This window comes from Benincasa hispida, chromosome 9, assembly GCF_027475165.1.
Source record: "Benincasa hispida cultivar pf3 chromosome 9, pf3_genome.v1.1, whole genome shotgun sequence".
Lineage (NCBI taxonomy): Eukaryota > Viridiplantae > Streptophyta > Magnoliopsida > Cucurbitales > Cucurbitaceae > Benincasa > Benincasa hispida.
The window spans coordinates 85,480,248-85,499,733 of record NC_143486.1 but is presented as its reverse complement, the minus strand read 5'-3'; the positions used below and the strand labels follow the sequence as shown (position 1 = coordinate 85,499,733).

Here is a 19,486-nt window from a genome sequence, read left to right as displayed (position 1 = left end):
AGTTCAAGCATTCATATAATAGCCATGGATCTTTAGTTTATTGGATTTAGGTTCTTTCTAAAATGAAATGAGCAATTCAAACATTCAATAACAACTTTATTGAATAAAACATCAATAACATCTTTATTGATAACAAAATAAGTTTATTGTTTACGAACCATGAGTTAGGACATAAAACCCAATATTTCTCTGGTTTTCTAAGCTTTAGCTGAAGAAATTTGTGGATTGTGAAAGTGAATTGAAAAAACTGATCTCTTCTTCCTTCACCTAATTTATACCACCAATTGTACCTTTTTTCATTTATATGTTAATTGATTAATTAATGTTTAATTAATTAGTTAACAAATGATGAAGAATGGAGGTTAGTATAAATATGTGATATTTAAGTTAATTAAATAATTATATATTAAATCAATGCCAATACAAGTTTTTCAAAAACGATCACCAGAAGTTAACATGCATTTGACACCAACAATAAAGATAACATAAGCACTATGTCAGGTGAGCTACGCTCTTGTTGACAATAGATTCACCATCGTTCTTCCATACCAAGATTATCACTTAAATGAAATTTATTTTGCAGTTATGTTGGCTTCATTTAAAATGGCCAAAGAATAAACAGATTTTACCCTTCAAATATATATAACGAAGGGCAACCAATGGGTAAAAATCCATCACACAAAGAAGAAAATTTATTACGCTTTATATTGTGATAATACGCAACATGGTTGTACTCTTTTTCATTCGAAGTGTAAATAAAATTTTACATGGGCTAGAAAAGATAGAGATCCATAAAATATAAGTGAATAAAATTATTTCTATTGATACAAAGTTTTTGAGTGAAAACAAAAGAAAAACTATGAGACGTATGCCTATAGTGGACGATGTCATACAATTATAGAAACATGTGAAGGATCTATCGTCCCTGATATCTTCAACCGTGTGGCATGATCAGCCTTGAGGAGACTCCAATATTATTTCTGTGACTATATTTGGCTATATATGACCTTAGGTGAGGTTATTTCATTTACAAATCTTCATATTGATGTGTTAGGTAATGCACCATTTTCCTTAATTGCGATCACAACTATTACAACGCTTGCATGACTCATGGGGACAGACACATATAGCCTCCACTTGTCCACTTCAATGGAGTCACAAACCTACTCTCTTTTAGTTGTGACACTCTTGCTTCTAAGCCTTTTTCTTATCTTGTATAAATAGTAAATTAATAACAACAAAACTATAAATATAAGAATTCCCTTGTAATTGAAATGCTATAGACTTTCACTGGTATGATCATTCTTTTTATTTCAAACAAATATAGGGTAAAAATTTAAAGGTTTTCTTAATAAAATAAATATGGTTTCGAACCAACTTTCATCTTTAAGCAAACATTAATGGTAGCTCAAATTTTGACATTTTCTTGGTTTCATTCTAGAGGATTTCAGAGAAAGCAGAGAAACTTGCACCCATTATTTGATGGGCCTCAAAGGGAAATGATGGAAGGGTTATATTATGAGTTATATCAGTCAAAAGCACCGCCTTTCCTTCTCCGCTAAGTCCTTCCATTTCATTCAGCTCTCTCTATCAGTTTCCCTTCACAAAACGTGGGAGATTTCTCGACCCAAATCCAAAATTTCCTCAAGGTTCCACAAGGAACGAACCATTTTTATTCATACATACATTTTCTTTTTCTTTTCATTACCCCATTTTAACTATTACCTTTTGATTCAGACTGTCGATTTCTTCTTTCACAATATAAATCATCCGTTTGATTCTTTTTCCTATCAAACAAATCTGTGGTTCTGTGTTTCTCTTTTTGAGCATGTCCCAAAGGAACCCATCTTATTCTAATCCAACACCATGCAACCATCTCGCTGATTACAAGCTCAGATATGGATTAAACGGCTATAAATCCATTCAAAATCATTTTAAAACTGCCCCAAATGGCAGAACCAGTATTCAAAACCCCGATTCGAAGCTACCCAGATGCGGTTCTTGTGATGGGTATAAAGGAAGACTTTACATATGCTTGATTTGTGCCTCAATCTCTTGTTCAGATCATACCCCTCTTCATAACCAGTCTGAAAAAGGCCACGATTTAGCTGTTGATGTTGAGAGAGCTGAGCTTTTTTGTTATGCTTGCTCCGATCAGGTTTACGATCCTGATTTTGATCGGACGGTGATGTCGAAGCACATCGTCGTCGCTGTACCGGAGAAATCGCAATCGCAATCGGCGGCAGAGAGTATTGGGGAGCGATCGAGTAAGAGAAGGAGATTGGGATCTGTAGATTTGTTGGATTTGAAGAATTTGAAACCGTTGATTTCTGTTAAAGATCAGCGGTCGAAATCGTGCTATCCTTTGGGATTGAGGGGATTGAATAACTTGGGCAATACATGCTTTATGAACTCTGTTCTTCAAGTGTTTCTTCATACTCCTCCATTGAGCAATTACTTCTTGAATGATCAGCACAACCGTGAAACTTGCAGCAAAAGACCCATGGGGCAGCTGTGTTTGCCTTGTGACATTGATTATATTTTTTCTGCTGTGTTTTCTGGTGATCATGTGCCTTATAGTCCAGCTCAATTTCTCCACAGGTCTGCCATTGTATGATTTCTCCCAATTTCTTTATTCTCTGTTGGGTTTTTGGCCTTTTCTAGTTTGAAGCTCTTGACAGAGTTTACTGATCTCTGCCTCTCTGTCTGTCATGGCCATTCATGGTCTGTATTAGAAGAAAAAGTAGATGGTTCTGAATTGTTTGTAGTTCAACATGTGGGTGTGTGATTTTAACCTCTGATCTTAATCTATTAGCTTAAACTTTTGTGTTTACGAGGTTGTGTATCGATGTAAGAGATTCATTGAACTACTGCAATGACATTGCCTTCCTTGATAATCTCTTGTTGGATATTGTGTTAATTTCTGAGTTCAAAACTAAGAGGATTGTTAAGAGTAATACATAGAAGCTTATTATATGTACCGTAGCTTAAACTTTTGGGTTTAGTCTGTTTTCTTTCAGAAATTAATTGATGAAAAGATGTGTTGTTTGTCGGTTTCAACTTCTGTAATTCTTTGGATTGATATAGTATTTGCTTTCAGATCTGATCAATTAGATCATTTGGGGTATTTTCTAAACTTTTCAAATCTTGTTTTCATATCTCTAAGTTGGTGGCAGCACTCTGCAAATTTAGCATGTTATGAGCAGCAGGATGCCCACGAGTTCTTCATCTCAGTTTTAGATCGAATCCATGAGCGAGAACAGAAATCTAGGAGCCAAGATAAAGGTGATATGTTACTTTTTTTTTTTTTCTAAATTTAGTTTTCCTGTTTAATGTTTAAGGAGGCCACTTCTTTCTCTGGTCCTTTGTTTGGGCCTCATTCTATGACTGTGACATCTAATTTGGCTGTTTGTCAATGTTTTGTATGCTCCTAAGTATTTTATAGTTAAAAGATTCTCTGTGAAGAATGCATTCATGATTTTGACGTAAGGCATGTGTTTTATGATTATGCTAGCAACATTTTAAGTTAACCTTGTTACTTAATTTTGATGATTAAAACAATCACAATGTTTAGTCGAACTTAGATGAAGTTAGAACAGATTAGAAATGCATTTACCCTAACTGCCAAAGTGAGCTTAGCTCAACAGTCAATGGTAGTTGGCATGATCTTTCTCTCCCTTACAAGTTAGAGGTTGGATCCCTTGCTTCTGTAGTTGTTATACTAAAAAAATTCATTTACTCTTAACTTGGATGAGGGGAAAATGTGTTGGAGTGAACTATTTGGATTTCTTTGATGATTCTGTATTTACTTACAAGGAAACTCTCTTTTTCCTTTTTTAACAGAGAATGGAGATTGCAAATGTATTGCTCACAAGGCCTTCTCTGGACAGTTGAGATCAGATGTCACCTGTATGACTTGTGGATTCACTTCAACAACTTATGATCCATGCGTGGACATTTCACTTGACTTGGACACCCAGGATTTCTCTTCTAGAAATATAGCTGGCAAGTCAGCAAAGCCGGCAGATTTCAGCAGTAAGTCTACACTATCTGGTTGTTTGGATCTTTTCACAAGACCGGAAAAGTTGGGATCCGACCAGAAACTTTTCTGCCAAAATTGTCAAGAAAAGAGAAATTCAGTGAAACAAATGTCTATCAGAAGGCTGCCGCTGGTCTTGTGTTTGCATATCAAACGATTTGAACACTCCTTTGTCAGGCGAACATCGAGAAAAATCGATCGGTATTTGCAGTTTCCTTTCTCCCTTGACATGATCCCTTATCTGTCCTCATCTATTATCAGAAACAGATATGGGAATAGGATTTTTGCTTCTGAGGGGGATGAATTAGATGCTTCATCAAAGTTTGAGATATTCGCTGTGGTTTCCCATTCAGGGACGCTCGAATCTGGCCACTACGTGACGTACTTGCGTTTGAGAAATCGATGGTATAAATGCGATGATGCCTGGATCACGGAAGTTGATGAAGAAATGGTGAGAAACTCTCAGTGTTATATGATGTTTTATCTACAGAAAATAGCCAACCACAAATCAAATGACGAATTGAGCTGCCTTCCTATTTCCCCGCGCAATGATGCATTCCAACAAATTGCTGGTTGCTGTTAATACTGAGATTTGCCTAAGGTTCCCACATTATGCATCACACATTCAAGGCCGACTAAGGATCCAAATGAAAGATCGAACAATCGGTTGTACTTCACAGAAAGAATGTGTTAGATATCGACACATATTCTTGATTATTTCTGCTGTTGTGCCTCTACTGGAATGCCAGAATTTCGTCACCAACTACACTCCGGAAATTAATCGGATGAATGTGACCTTAAGAGGGTCGTTAAGGCTCATACAACAGGATGATGTGATATCGAAAACGTTGCGTCTTCGAAAGATGAAGATGCCAACCATGTCAATTCAGTGATGGCATGTGGGCAAGAACAGATGCGTATGTGGTTTGTAAAAGCATTGATGAGCCATACAAGGCTTTTTTTTTTCTTTTCCTTCTTTTTAATAAGAAAGCCAAAGGTGTAAGAAATTCAAAAGTGAATCACTTGAAAACTGTAATAAGTTTAAAAGCCTCTGCTCGTCAAGAGAAGTTCCAATTTCTGCATAGTTCAAATTTGTCTTTTGTTCCTTTGATTCATTAGAGCCAGCGAGTTCAATGCAGAAATTGAGCTTGGTTGAAAAAAGTGCTTTTTGGGATCTAGTGGAAATATTATTATTTACTTATTTATTATTATTTTGCTGGGTTCACGGGTGCCCCTCGGGTTAGGGAGACTCATTTTATTTTTCTATTTGGGTTAGATTACCATTTTGCCGTACTTTGGGTTGAGTTTTGTCTTATTTTGCTTTTGTCTTTTTAAATATCTAATTTTAGTTGATGTATTTTAAATTAATCTATCGTTGTTTTCTCCTTTCCTTCTTTTTTTGAAAAAACTTTTAAATGAATCTTTATTAGCATTCTCTTAATAAATTGTAGAAATATTTACAGTGACTTTTCTAGTATGAAAATTATAATTATTATTCAACTAATTTGAATAGCTTTGGAAGACTAAATATAAAATTGGGAGATTTTTAAAAATAGAAAAAAAAAAGAAAAAATATTTATACAAATAGTAAAATTTAATCCCTCTCTTTGTTGAACTGTCAAGAATGTTTCTTCAGTGAAAGTGCAATGTTTTCGTTGCATCAAGCGATCATAAAATGTCGTCGCTTCTTGTATTTAAAAAAAAAAAAATGAAAGATGAACTAAAGGTCGAATTCAAAAATTAAGAAAAAGAAAAAGGACTAAATTGGGAAAAAAACACTAATGCAGACAAGGACCAGTAAGTAAATTTCAGCCCTTAAATGAAAAAAAAGGGGAAAAAAAAAGTGGGACGTTAAAGAAGAGAATGTTTGAAATGGGCCTGGCCCACTTAATTTGAAGCCCTAAGAATATAAAAGAGGCCTGTATGGCAATAGGCACAAGTTGCCTCCATGACCAAACAGCTCTGGAGTTTTTGGCTCCTATCCCGGATTAGGGTTAACTCTTCCGACTAACAGATTTTCTTAGGCGCCAACTGAAAAACTTCCTTGGACCTTGCAATTCCCACTTCTCACTACAGCTATTATAACAACAAACAGGTACAAGTAACTCACCATTTTTCCCCTCGTTCAAAGCTCCATTGCATTTCTTCTATCTTCTTTCTCTTCGCCGTCGGACAATGCTGCTGTTGCACTGTAAGTTGTCGAGTATTTTTGTGATATGAAAACGTTCGGCCATTGTATTCCATTTGATCGAAACCTTCAAAACTGTTTACTGTAGCAATCTAGAAGATGAATTTGTTCATGATCACGTTAAGTTTTGTTCTGTTGGGAGGACTTGGATTTCTGAATTCTGCAATGGACTTAATTCTGAAGGATTTTCTAAGAGATTTTGAGCAGGCAGGGTTTCATGGAGATAATGTAGATGTACCTTCGGGAAATGAGTGCAAATTTGTACTTTTGATTTCACATGGACGTAGACATTCTTTTGACTTTTAATGCATGCTGCTGCATTGTGATCCTCCATTGCAGCGTCTTGCATATTAATTTGGGTTAGTTTGTCTAATGCTGGCTGCAGTGCTTATGAATTTTAGCGGTTTATTGCATCTATAATGATATTACCAATTGCACAATAACGGCCAATTTTCTTAAAACACCGATTGACCCAAAAGCTTAAATTGATAGGTGAAGTTAGATTTAATTATATTGCATCTAACACTCCCCTCAATTGTGGGCTTAAAATATGGAGAACGTTCAACAAGTAGAAATGAATATTAATTGGGGAGCAATGAGCAATGTAGAGATTTAAATCTAAGACCTCCTGAACCAACCTACTCTGATACCATCTTAAATCACCATTGACCCAAAAGCTTAAGCTGATAGGTGAAGGTAGATTTAACTATATATCATCCAATGAATTTTTATTTTGAATGTGGTGTGAAAATCTTTTTAAATCTCTCAAGAGATCGAAAAGGAGTGCATAGACTATTTAAAGTTCTTTCCTTTTCCTGAGAATTCAATGAATTGTTTTTTTAATTTTGAATGTTTTGCTTATCTCGTGTCGTTACTCTTGAGCATAGTTAAAACTCATTAGTGAAGTTGTTTATATCAAGCTCCTGTCTTCCTCTGAAGTTAAGCATTTTAAGTTCTAATTAATGCCCTAGGTTGACATCTTTGCAAAGGTAAAACGCTACTATAGTATTTTTCATTTCCCCTCCATATGATTAAAATTATGTATAATGAGTTTTTGCAACTCATTGAATGAGTAATCTTAAAGACTGTGTATGATTTCTAGAAGAAGGAGAATGGGTAGCCAAACTATTCAAAGCCATGAACGCTCCAGAACATATTGGACACCAGTAATGGAACGTTACTTTATTGATCTTATGTTGGAGCAGCTTCACAGAGGAAACAGGAGTGGGCACACTTTCAACAAGCAGGCATGGACTGAGATGCTTACGATGTTCAATTCAAAATTTGGATCTCAGTATGATAAAGATGTATTGAAGAGTCGCTATACAAATTTGTGGAAGCAATTCAACGATGTAAAGAATCTATTAGGTCATAGTGGTTTTTCATGGGACGAAGGTCGACAAATGGTAACAGCTGATGATTATGTATGGGACATTTACATCAAGGTGAAAAACTTTGTTCATGAAGAATTAATCTGAAGTTTGATAGAGACATGCATTATTTTAAACGACGCCATAATTTGTAGGCTCATCCGGATGCACGATCCTATAAAACTAAAGCAGTACTGAATTTTAGTGATTTATGCCTGATATATGGATACACTAGTGCTGATGGAAGGTACAGTCGATCAAGTCATGATATAGACTTTGATGATGAAGTCCAAGCTGTAAATACAGGTAAAAATGTTTCCTGTTATGGATCTCTGTGAAACCCTTATGAAATACATGAGTAATGCTCTTCCCTGTCTCTTCAGTAGACTTTACTTTAGTAGTGGACATAGTCAACTATCAAATAATATGGAACTTGCCCTCAATTTTCAGGTGATACCATTGGCTGCCCTGCACCTCCTGATCGTCCAAGAACAGATTGGACGCTAGAAATGGACCAGTATTTCATTGAGCTTATGCTGGATCAAGTAGGAAGAGGCAATAAGACGTCTAATACATTCAATAAACAAGCATGGACTGATATGCTTGCATTGTTTAATGCTAAATTTGGTCCCCAGCATGGTAAAAGGGTGTTAAGACACCGATATAAGAAATTATGGAAATACTACAGCGATATTATGAATCTACTTCAACAAAATGGATTTTGCTGGGATGAAGTACAGCAAATGGTGGTTGCTGCTGATGATATTTGGGACACTTATGTTAAGGTGCCTCATCATTTGTTATTAAACATATGAATATTTTTTTTCCACACTTATTATTGTTCTTCTAGTATTTTAATGGACCTTATTGAATGCAGACACACCCATTTGCACGAAGTTACAGAATGAAAGCCTTGCCAAACTACTATGACTTGGTTCTCATATATGGCAATGTAATTGATAATGAGAACCAGAATCATTTGCATCTAGATAAAAACCTTCAAGACGACATATCAGAGGTAAAGTGTGGTGAGTCACAAGTTCTTTACAGGCATCTTGGTCTCTTTACAAAGCCATTGATAAGATAACTAATCGAAACCTTGCAGTGGAGATTATCAAAGAAAATGAACCTAATCAATGCTTATCGACATGTTATATACAATTGGAATATAGAATATAATCATTTAGCTTTTTACTTTCTCCATTAACTAGGCAGATGAACTTTTTAGTTCTGCTGGTAGTTTTAGAAATTCTTGATGGGCGCTATTGAACTTTTTTTTTTCCCCTTTTGTTTTGTGTGTAAGCTAAAAGGCTTCAAGTGAATATAGTCATATAATGAATAAATGGATCATCCATCGATTTTGCAGACATAATAAAAGTATTATGCATCTACAGGAGAATCAAATGAAAATCAAATGGCAACTGTCAGCGATCGTACAAGAACATATTGGACGCCCCCGATGGATCGTTACCTCATAGACTTACTACTAGAACAGGTGCATAGGGGCAATAAAATCGGCCAGTCATTTGTGAGTCATGCTTGGATTGACATGGTTACTGCTTTCAATGCCCAATTCAGAGCTCACCATGACAAGGATGTGCTGAAAAATCGATACAAACATTTGAGACGGTTGTATAATGACATAAAGATTCTTCTCGAACAAAAAGGATTTTCTTGGGATGAAAATCGTGAAATTGTTACTGCTGATGATCATGTTTGGGATGCTTACACCAAGGTTTTCACTCTTCTCACTTAATCGTTTGAAGGTTTCCTTTTCTTTTTTCCCTCTCCTTTTTTACCCTTTTCCCTTTTGTGCTTATGTATTAAATGCACAGGATCACCCTGATGCCCGATCATATAGAGTTAAAACTGTACCAAGCTATCACAAGTTGTGTTTTATATTTGGTGAAGAAAGTTCTGACAGAAGATATAGCCGTTTGGCGCATGATACGGATCCAAGTAATGGAGTGCCTGTTCTGATGACTAGTATGTATAATTATTGATATAATCTCATTTATGAGTTCTTTTGCGTGGAGACTCAAAAATATGTTGCTTCAATACTTTATGTTTTTCTATTTTGTAGATGAAAGGAGAAATGATCAAGTCCCTGCTGGACCTTTTCCCATGATAGATTGGACGCCACAGATGGATCGCTCTTTTATTGATCTTATGCTCGAACAATTACAAGAAGGAAATACCTTTGGCCAAGCATTTAGGGAGCAAGCATGGACTCACATGATTATATCATTCAATGAGAGGTTCAAACTTCAATGTGACAGATATATTCTTGAAGATCGTTATTTCTGGTGGATGAAGCAATACAGCGACATCTACAATCTTCTCAATCACAGGGGGTTCGTGTGGAATGAATCTCAACAATTGATTACTGCTGTGGATGATCTCTGGGAAGCTTATGGAAAGGTGGTTTAATTTACGATAATTTCAATATAGAAAACATTGAACTTTCGCTGCAATTGTGCTTGTAGTGTTGATCCCCTGATTAATGACCTTGTTTGGAATAACCTTTCCAAATGCTTAAAAAAGTCATTTCAAACAAGCTCTAAGAGGCTTTACTCAGAGAACAGAATGTGTGTTTTAGTACCTTTCTAAGTTACATGAAAGGATAGTTAGCTAAGAAGAAGTTCAACATTGTTGCCTATAAATAAGACACAATCTTTCGAATGTTTTGCAGGAACATCCAGATGCCCTCTTGTACAAAGACAAATTCCTAGGGTACTATACTGATTTGTGCAAGATTTTTGGAAACGTATTAGACAGAGTAGTTGATGGTCGGTGTACAGGTGAAACTGATAACGAAAATGTGGAGATAAAGATGGCTGGACATGAACACCTACTACTAACATCAAGAGAGATTCATATTTCTCAACAGAGAAAGCGCCCTGCAGAGATAGCATCATTGGACACAGAGCTGTTGAAGAAAGTGCATAGAACTGAGAACGACGTGCAGAAAGCTCTCCCTGGGATGGCAGGTGTAGTCACTAGATTGGTGAACATGAAACAACACCATAACTATAAAGCAGTGGAAGGTGCCATTGATGCACTTCAAGCTATACCAGACATCGATGATGAACTGATGTTAGATGCCTGTGACCTATTAGAAGATGAAAGGAAGGCAAAAACATTTGTGGCTCTGGATGCAACCTTGCGAAAGAAGTGGTTATTAAGAAAGCTTCGTTTGCAATAATATCAAGCCATCTCCCTTGCAGTAACTAGCAAGTATTTTGCTAACTTCCTACTAAGTTTACCGAGTCAAAAAGAGGATTTTTGTTTGTAATTTCACATATTATTGTCTGGTTTCATCCACCTCTCCATGATAGATCAAATCATGTAGTTATAACTTATAAGTGACTGAAGCTAATTTTTACCTTAAACATTCGCTCTAACTGTATACATGGAGTATAAAAATGGAAAAAGGTTTCCCCCATCTCCAACATCTTTTAGTTAACATTAAAATACTATTTGGTTTCTATACTTTGAAGTTTATTCAATTTTAGTCACTATATTCTCAATTGTCCAATTTTAGTTCATGTAATTTTAATAAATCTTAAATTTAGTCTTAATATTACATTTTAAAAAAATTAAAGATGTAGACTTACTCCTTAATAGATTGGAGGATCCTATAGACGGGATATGAGAGAGTGGGAAGAAAAAGTTCTGAGACGGTGAACTTTGAGGGTACAAATCGACTTTGCTACAACCAAAGAAATATATTTATTTGCCCATTACTTAGAAATTGCTAAAAAAAAAAAATAGTTTGTTTCGAATAATAATAATAATAATAATAATAATAATGGAGGCACAAAATTCTCATGTGAAACATTTGTTTTACTTGAGTTGCAATGCTCCAATGCTAGAGACATTTCCAGGGCAAAATCCCACAATAACACACGTAATTCTCAAATTGGATCATTATACCAATAATAATATTATGATATTGTTATAAAAACATGAAAAGAGATGAAGTAAATACAAATTTCACACGTATACAACACCGACAATTGGACTGAGCCACTGACGGTAAACATATGTACATCTGTTCATTTCTTTTCTTCCTCTAATATTTAACTGCTACAAACTTTTCCCATCAGCTCCACATTTTAGGCGGCAACAAGCTTTTGGATATCCTTCTGAAAAACAGAAAAACCTAATCAGAATAACAAAAGTTGAAGGAAAGTGTTTAGAACTGAAAAAAGCACTTCCTTTTCATAAATATTTAGCTTGGTTGGCTATTAATGCATAGTTCATGTCATAACTCAAAAACTGTGTCAGTGCGACAAATGTGGAGAGAGAGGATTTAAACTTCAATCTCAAAGAAATATATACTAATTTTTACTGGCTGAAAAAGAAAAGAAAAGAAAAGAAAAGAAAAGAAAAACAATGTTAACTTTTTAGATTTACGGTTTACCCACTCCAAAAATTCTTAATTATATAGTTTTAGTCTACCTAGTTTTCATGATCATAGCGTACCTACTTTCATCGTGGTAAAATCCATTCTATCTTTTCCTTGAATTGACATAGTCTGAATTTGGAATTTTAGTGTGTAGTTTACAAGGTTCAAATTCCATGATGAGTTCTTATAGTTACTTGCACTAGGGTTTCTTATCATGTATTCAATTACTCTTGAATTAGTAGATTGCCTTGAACATGAAGTCGACGAAACAATGTAAAAACAAAATATCAGGCGGTAGAGTGGGTGGACTGGTACTTCATGAATTATCAATGACTTGACAAATAATGCTTTGAAAAAGTTAAATTGGAAAAATGAAGAACACGATTTAGTAGCTAAAACAGCCAAAGCTTGCAACAATTAGATAATGCAGCGAAATTCAGAATGGTGCACCTTAAAAAAAAAATGTCGTACCTCAATTTGAAACGGCGATGTTGTTGGTGGGTATCTCTCAACTACTTTACCATTTTTGTCCACCAAAAATTTCTCAAAGTTCCACTTGATAAGATCGCCTAAAAACCCTCCAGCACTTGACTTGAGAAACTGATATACTGGAGCAGTATTTGGACCATTGACATCAACCTGATATGCAGCAATTCTTTTACTATTTGCTAAGTTCACATTAAACCGTTGTGTCATATATATATATAGTCGGTTTACCTTGTCAAAAATTGGGAACTCTGCTTTGAACCTTGAGCAGGCAAACTGCTTGATTTCTGGATTGGATCCAGGTTCTTGGCCCCCAAATTGGTTGCAAGGAAAAGCCAAAATCTCTAATCCTGCCCTCCCAAACAAACAGACATGCATGTATAAGATTGTGATAACAAATGATGTCTCATTAGAACTCAAGGAAACAGTTGTACAATCTATAGAACAAAACCTGTTCAAGTAAGGTCGTTGATAATAAACGATGTCAACAATTCATTCCTTAATCAAACACAAATCTCACTTGGCTGAACCTGATACATTCATCTTGGTTTCAACTGAAATCTAAATTAAAGTTAACCAAATAACATGTGTAAATTAATCTAATATCGTGACTGAACCTATAGCAGTTCTCCAGAAGTTCACCAAGTTCTAGTGCACAGCCCAAATGTTCCACTAGCCAAATGGTTTTTTTTGTTTTTTTTTTTTTTTTTTTTTTTTTGCTATTCATGTACACTATTTGCACCAAGTAGTATGCTGAGTCATAAGGAACTAAGGTTCTCATCAATCCAACTTTTCAAGTGCTTAAACTTTTTTTTACCATTTATTAAAACTCCTTTTGTAAGCACTTAAAAAGCCATTCCAAACTGTAGGTAGTTCGAGATATTAATCCAAAATTAGGAGGAGCAATCTTCTTCCCCGATTGCTGTAACCATCTAATAAGCAAAAGAAAGCCACACAATTATTTGATGAAATGAAAAAGAGAGAACATATCAGATTAGCTTGTTCAATTTTTTTTTTTTTTTTTTTTTTTTTTTTTTTTGGAGGAGCTTGTTCAAATTATTTGTCAGGCGTCCTTTGGTGTGCCAGTAGTTAATGCAACCCCTACTTAAAGCATTTTCATACCTTGAGCTTTGTACTTCTCATACAAGTGTGACAGTTCTGAGTAATTTGCAGTAGTCAAGCCACTGGCATAACAAAAGAAATTTTGGATTAAATTATTGACATACAAATTCATATTAACTTCTTCAGGAAACTAAATTGCATAATTTTAAGCATATCTAGTGTAACCAAAATTAGCTAGAGTTGAATACCATCTAGAAGCTACGTTAACTATCAGGAGAACCTTCCCTTTGAACTTGTTCAAAGAAACATCTTTGCCATCAATATCCTGCACCAGAAAACATACTAAAGAAATCCATTTTCAAAATTTCAATTCAGCATCCCAACACATTCTTTCCACAAGGGAAGCCAATGTTTTTCTTTTTTCCGATTAAATCACTACTAAACTCAAAATTTTATAGGTTAAGGTCACCCCTCCTTCATGTATGTGCTCGAAATATTAATTTGATTTTAAAAGCCTGTCACGTAACGTTCGTATAGAATGACTTTCGAAGTACTTTTAAGTGCAAAAATTACTTTTAAGCACTGGACAAGTCATTCCAAATAGGTCTGAAGTTACATTATGATAATTCAAAATCTCTAATGCCATGTTTTAATCAACTCACATGTCAAAAGCTTGAGCAAAGGTAATATTTCATATAGTATATATATATATATATATTCTTAAACATGATTCCACGCATCAGAGCTTCTTTACTCTTTTGGTACGAAAACAATTTGGGGGGAAAATCATTTGCAAATTTCCAGAAAAACAACGGTTCAGCTTAAACTCTGGCTGAAGAGAATGTCGCCACATTGAAATTCACAACAATTCTAAAATATGCTCAGAGAAACAAACAGTAGATAAACTCCACCGCTCCTGATGAACAATTTTGAAGAATTAAGAGTAAGAAGAAAAGGAAGAAGAACCTTAACAGTGAAATCGTAAATACTCTTCTCCGTAGCAGCTCTAGCAGAAACACCAGAAAATTGAGCTTTCGAAAGCACAGCCCGAGAAATTGAGGACTGCATAGGCAAATTATGGCGCAGAAAAGGCGACTTCGAAGCGGCGAGCGAGGATTTGACTGAAGGAATCAAATTAGCGGCCATGGAAGGCCATGAAGCAAGGGAATAGCAGAAACCAGTTGAGGTTTTGGAGCAAACATTGATTGGAGACGGGAAAGTGGCGGAGAAAGACATGGAAGCTCTGTGAATGCGGTGGATTGGGAATTTGGTGTGCGAGTTGCAGAGCGTTCTTTAAGAAGAAGAAAAAGAAGCAGATTGTGACCAACTGTGTGAATGGCACATTTTTCTAAGTTCTAATAAAGGATTTTAATGTGGATGATGTGGCTACACGTGGTATTGTCTAATTCATTTTAATTATTATCAATCAAAAAACCTTCACTAATTTATTCTCAAACAATGCATAGCGGCTGTGGTTGTGGTGAGCCATTCATATGAAAAGCAAATATATTTACTCACTTATTGACTTTAAGATTAGATATTCCATCTTTATTTCATATTAGGGGAGAATATTATAGGATGGAAAAATCAAGTCCATCAATCAAAACGGATCGAATCAAAGACGATTGGTTGGAGAAGTGGACGGGTTCGGTCAAGTCGTTTTGAAAAAAATCCAAAACAATTTTTTTATAAAAGAAAAATTCAAAGAATTAAACCGACCAAAACCAATCTACCAACTGACCGATGGTCAATTTGCCGATTGATGGCCAATTTGCACTCCTTGACGGTCGGAACCAGTTTAAATATTTACTGAATTGACCCTAGCTGATTCGACTCCGACTAACTGTTGCACAATCTTACTACACATATGGAGAAAAAAAGGAATTAAGAAAAGATGGAATGAGACACCCATTATCGTTTTAATGATAGATGACCACTTTTTCAATAACTAAATTAGAAAAATAAAAAAATAATTATGAAGACAATGTTATTAGATACTTTCCATTTGTTTGTTTTCATCATTTAGTGGAATTATTGTGAAGTAGATTTGAAACTTTTTTTTCCTTTTGGTTTCAATATTTTGGAAAATTCAAAGTTCTAATATTTTGATATAGATAAAGTCTTAACTAGTAGAGTTATATTTATATTACCATCTTAAATCATTCATTTTTTAAATAATAATAAGTATCTTATATCACTCCAACAAAAAAAAAAGTATCTTATATTAACTAATACGTTGACATAAACATAGATGTATAGACATAACTTCACTCGCTAAGGAATTGTAGAACACTAATATTAAAAGGTATGAAAGTGTAATTAAATTAAATTAGTTTTTCTAAATAATATTATATTAAGAGTTATGAAATTTAATTTCTACGTAAGCGAACGCGACTACGGCTAAAAAAAAAAAAAGTAACTTTCCACTACTTTACTAAATTTCGAGGTAAGAGATTCGATCTCCTATTCCACCTATTGTCAAAGAAAAAAATCTTGATTATTTCAAATTGACTATTAAATTTTCCAACATTACTAATTAAATAAATGAAATAAGTATCATAATTTAGGCATAATATGTAACATACGACATCTTCTCCTTGAGTTTTGATGACTTTTGGCTTTGGAGTTGCTTGTTGTTTTGGTATTTTGTATGTGTCTTGACCACGTGTTTTGAGATCTATCTCTGATATTTTTAATAATTTGTTGTCTTTGCATATATATATATATATATATACCATACTCTAAACCTTTGGTGTAATTTTATTTGGCTATCTATATCTTTTATAATTTTTAATTTAGTCCTTAGTATTTAAAAAATTATGAGATATGAGCATGAGGTGAAGAACTCTTCATACTCGGCTCATTTTTATAATACATTCACATTTGGTTGTGTTGTGTTTGACCGTCAACAAAAGATGCTTTTAGGTTCCAATGAACTGAGTTAAGATTAATTAACACATATATTTTAGTTAGATGAAAGTTCTTTTAATGTAAAATTATTTTTTTTAGGTACAACAACGTAAGAATGAAGACCTCAATGTGTGGCTTTCAATGAAAGAAAAGTTGAAAGTTAGTTCTTACTCACCAAGTTAAACAAAGAAATTCACTGATGACATTTATGCTCCTTCCCTAAATGAAAAAAAACCTTGACTTTGAGTTTTGAAGATTTCCAAAATTTGAATATAAGTGTAGATAGTTACATATCGTTCATGTTAAATTTTGGTCAAGGAAAAATGCATCATGTGAAAATAACTGTAAATTTGTAATTCAGAAAAAAGATGACAAAACAACGAAAAATATTATGATGCCTAAGTCGGTAAAAAAATTATATAATGAAAAAAAGTAATAGATTACCTCATATAAGTCATAATGGTGTATTTTATGGGGATTTGATCTAGGATTTAACTTAACCCTAGTAGAATTAGGATATGAGTTTTTACAAATTCCAAATAAGTTAGGATCAAATCTTATTTTACTATTCAAAATTCACTCCCAACACACATTTATACTCCTTCCAACAATGGGGACAAAATGCACTTTTATTGTTTACAATGCAATAATATATATATTTGAAGACTAGATTACTTGTTCTCGAGCCAATTTGTTATATAAGCAAACTCTTATACTCCCCGCTTATTAACTACATAAAAATAGAATTAGAAAAAAATTATTTTTTTAAAAAATCACATGACAATATTTTATTGGATAATACTTTTGATGCACCAAAGTGCATCCAAGGGACACTCAAATTTTTTTATTTTTATTTTTTTTCGAATAAAGTAAATTTTTTTCTTTTTTGGTTTTTTTTGACAAAAAAAAAAATGAAAATTTCCTAAAATTTGAAACGGCAATAATAATAAGAATAAATACAGCTAGACTAACACCCACCTGCAAACAAGAAAAAATAGTGCAAAAATGTAGAAAGCTAATGAAAATTGGCCAACATCAAAACAAAGAGAGATATTGAGATTAATGAAGAATATCTAACTAATACCATGTGTTTGTGTAACAACATGGCAACATGTGAAAACTGCAAAATGTTTAACACATGGTGGTAGATGCAACCTAATTATGTGCAATAACATGGTTGAATCTAATGAAATAGCAACAAAATAAGATAAGATAAAGCCACGATTAAAGAAGATGGAGAAGAGCCCACAAATAATAAGAAAACAAAAGACTAATTATATGTTTGTTTTAACTTTTTAAATATTTAATTCTAAAAATAATTCAATTTAGAAAAAATTGAATTGTTTGACAACCTAGGGTTGTTCAAAAAACCAATCAACCCAATCTACAAGCACAAGGACTGTAGCTCAGTTCGTAGAGCACCTCGTTTACATGCGCACCAATATTTTTCAGAGAAGTAAATCACGTAATCAAAAAAGTTAATCTTATTGAGAAATCGATGTCTTACTCTATTACTTTTAGGGAACAAAATAAGAGAACAGTAGCCTGACAAAAAGTTCGGTCCGAATCGAGTGCCCCATTTAGGCACTAAAAATAATCCATCATGTGCGATTTGGGTTGAGTTTGAGTTCAAATAAATAAAAATTTTATGGGTTAAGTTGGTTCATGGATTCATCTAATATAACCTAAACCAACCCGAACCGACTCGAATTTATTATTAATTTTAAAAAATATATTTTTTATTACTTATAACACAATTATTTATACATATATTTTAATTTTATTTTATTTCAATATTTTTTTAATATTTTATTTTTCAACAACTCTTAGAAGTAGTTTATTTGCATTTTAGAGAGAAAATTTTCACTATATATGAAATTAAATTGTTAATCTTAATTCAATATATATGAAAACAATTAAATTAGATTTTTACATATTTACGTTTTGCTTGAAACAAAATTTTAAATAAATAACCCAATTAACCCGAATCAACCCAACCCAAATATTTCATGGTTGGGTTGGATTGAATTCATTTTTTAATAAAGATCATTTGGGTCGAAAAAATTTAGGATTGGATCTAAAAAGTCTTTCAACTTAACCCATGAACACCTCTACAATCTATCAAAATGGTTTTTGAAACACTTTTAAAATGTATTTAGTTAAATAAAAGTTTAAACAAAAATGATTTTTTAAAAAAATATTTTTTTGTTAATCTAAATAACCTAAAATATAAGTGACGGGGCAACAAGGAGACCACATATAAAATAGTATCTGAACAATAGGTTGTGAATTCTGATTATGGAAACGAGTGGATGGAATGTGGCTGGTTTGTGGAGCTGGATGATGTCCAGCATATTTGCTTAATACCTATTTGCCAAACCTCTCGAGCGGATTCATGGTTGTGGCATTACTCTAATGATGGCAACTTCACGACAAAGAGCTTAACAAAGCTCTTTATTAATTTGAGCGTGTCTATGCCTAGTTCTTATGTGGTGGAAATTTCTCTGGTCTATACACATTCCAAACAAAGTAAAGCTACTAATATGGAAGATTTTTCACAACATACTGCCTACGAAGTTCAATCTCAATCAGAGGCATATAAACACGCATCCATGGTGTGTGTAGAGTGAGAGAGATGTTGAGACAATGGTACATACCTTTTTGCGTTGCAAGAGAACTAAAGATTTAGAGCTTTTTTGTATAGGGTGCTGGTTGATTTGGTTGGATAGAATCTCGAAAAATGTGGGAATGCCAGTTGGGGAAGTGGAGTTTCAAAGAACAAACAGTTTGAGTGATCGGAAGCCGATCGGAGTTCACCGGAGATCGTCCTAGGCATATATCGGCATTCATTGGAGCCGACCGACGTTCATTATGAGCGTAGATGCGTCTTGCCGTTAGCCGCCGTGTCTGGGGCTGGGAGTGGTGATTCGGGGCCAACAAGGTGTAGTGTTGGCTGCTGCGTCTTTTTTTCAGTCTGCTACTGTGGAGATTTTTGCTGTTGAGGTGAGGCATTGGCCCTC

At 34.1% G+C, this 19,486-nt stretch overlaps 3 protein-coding genes across 10 annotated transcripts; 2 read left to right on the top strand and 1 right to left on the bottom strand.

Annotated features, from left to right (window-relative positions):
- Positions 1–1,276: 1,276 nt before the first annotated feature.
- On the top strand, positions 1,277–5,123 carry UBP22 (ubiquitin-specific protease 22). Of its 2 annotated transcripts, none has more exons than XM_039041775.2 (3): positions 1,277–2,601; positions 3,167–3,285; positions 3,844–5,123. In XM_039041775.2, exons 1-3 carry the CDS (start codon positions 1,829–1,831, stop codon positions 4,620–4,622), a joined length of 1,671 nt encoding a protein of 556 aa, XP_038897703.1. In that variant the 5' UTR covers positions 1,277–1,828; the 3' UTR covers positions 4,623–5,123. The 2 variants fall into 2 exon arrangements, with proteins under 2 accessions (XP_038897703.1, XP_038897704.1); XM_039041776.2 differs by having other exon boundaries at positions 1,544–2,611; positions 3,177–3,285.
- Positions 5,124–5,976: 853 nt separating this feature from the next.
- On the top strand, positions 5,977–11,042 carry LOC120085651 (Myb/SANT-like DNA-binding domain protein). Of its 7 annotated transcripts, none has more exons than XM_039041772.2 (9): positions 5,977–6,134; positions 7,330–7,672; positions 7,753–7,903; positions 8,048–8,382; positions 8,475–8,625; positions 8,992–9,332; positions 9,433–9,583; positions 9,681–10,018; positions 10,290–11,042. In XM_039041772.2, exons 2-9 carry the CDS (start codon positions 7,340–7,342, stop codon positions 10,800–10,802), a joined length of 2,313 nt encoding a protein of 770 aa, XP_038897700.1. In that variant the 5' UTR covers positions 5,977–6,134; positions 7,330–7,339; the 3' UTR covers positions 10,803–11,042. The 7 variants fall into 7 exon arrangements, with proteins under 7 accessions (XP_038897700.1, XP_038897699.1, XP_038897697.1 ...); XM_039041771.2 differs by having other exon boundaries at positions 5,982–6,230; XM_039041769.2 differs by having other exon boundaries at positions 5,988–6,230; positions 6,316–7,672.
- A 469-nt stretch (positions 11,043–11,511) lies between these two features.
- On the bottom strand, positions 11,512–15,018 carry LOC120085654 (putative phospholipid hydroperoxide glutathione peroxidase). The gene is made up of 6 exons (XM_090317307.1): positions 14,523–15,018; positions 13,805–13,881; positions 13,617–13,678; positions 12,726–12,844; positions 12,480–12,647; positions 11,512–11,745 (listed from the first exon to the last, which is right to left on the bottom strand). The coding sequence occupies exons 1-6, from the start codon at positions 14,790–14,792 to the stop codon at positions 11,716–11,718; spliced, it is 726 nt and encodes a 241-aa protein (XP_090173433.1). The 5' UTR covers positions 14,793–15,018; the 3' UTR covers positions 11,512–11,715.
- Between the last annotated feature and the right edge of the window lie 4,468 nt (positions 15,019–19,486).

Coding starts and splice junctions, on each gene's coding strand:
- UBP22 (XM_039041775.2), top strand. CDS start 1,829: ATGTCCCAAAGGAACCCATCTTATTCTAATCCAACACCATGCAACCAT. Junction 2,602..3,166: donor CCAGCTCAATTTCTCCACAG/GTCTGCCATTGT, acceptor CATATCTCTAAG/TTGGTGGCAGCACTCTGCAA. Junction 3,286..3,843: donor ATCTAGGAGCCAAGATAAAG/GTGATATGTTAC, acceptor CTTTTTTAACAG/AGAATGGAGATTGCAAATGT.
- LOC120085651 (XM_039041769.2), top strand. CDS start 7,319: ATGATTTCTAGAAGAAGGAGAATGGGTAGCCAAACTATTCAAAGCCAT. Junction 7,904..8,047: donor AGTCCAAGCTGTAAATACAG/GTAAAAATGTTT, acceptor CTCAATTTTCAG/GTGATACCATTGGCTGCCCT. Junction 10,019..10,289: donor TCTGGGAAGCTTATGGAAAG/GTGGTTTAATTT, acceptor AATGTTTTGCAG/GAACATCCAGATGCCCTCTT.
- LOC120085654 (XM_090317307.1), bottom strand. CDS start 14,792: ATGTCTTTCTCCGCCACTTTCCCGTCTCCAATCAATGTTTGCTCCAAA. Junction 13,882..14,522: donor TTTACGATTTCACTGTTAAG/GTTCTTCTTCCT, acceptor TTTCTGGTGCAG/GATATTGATGGCAAAGATGT. Junction 12,845..13,616: donor TGAGAAGTACAAAGCTCAAG/GTATGAAAATGC, acceptor TTGGGAGGGCAG/GATTAGAGATTTTGGCTTTT.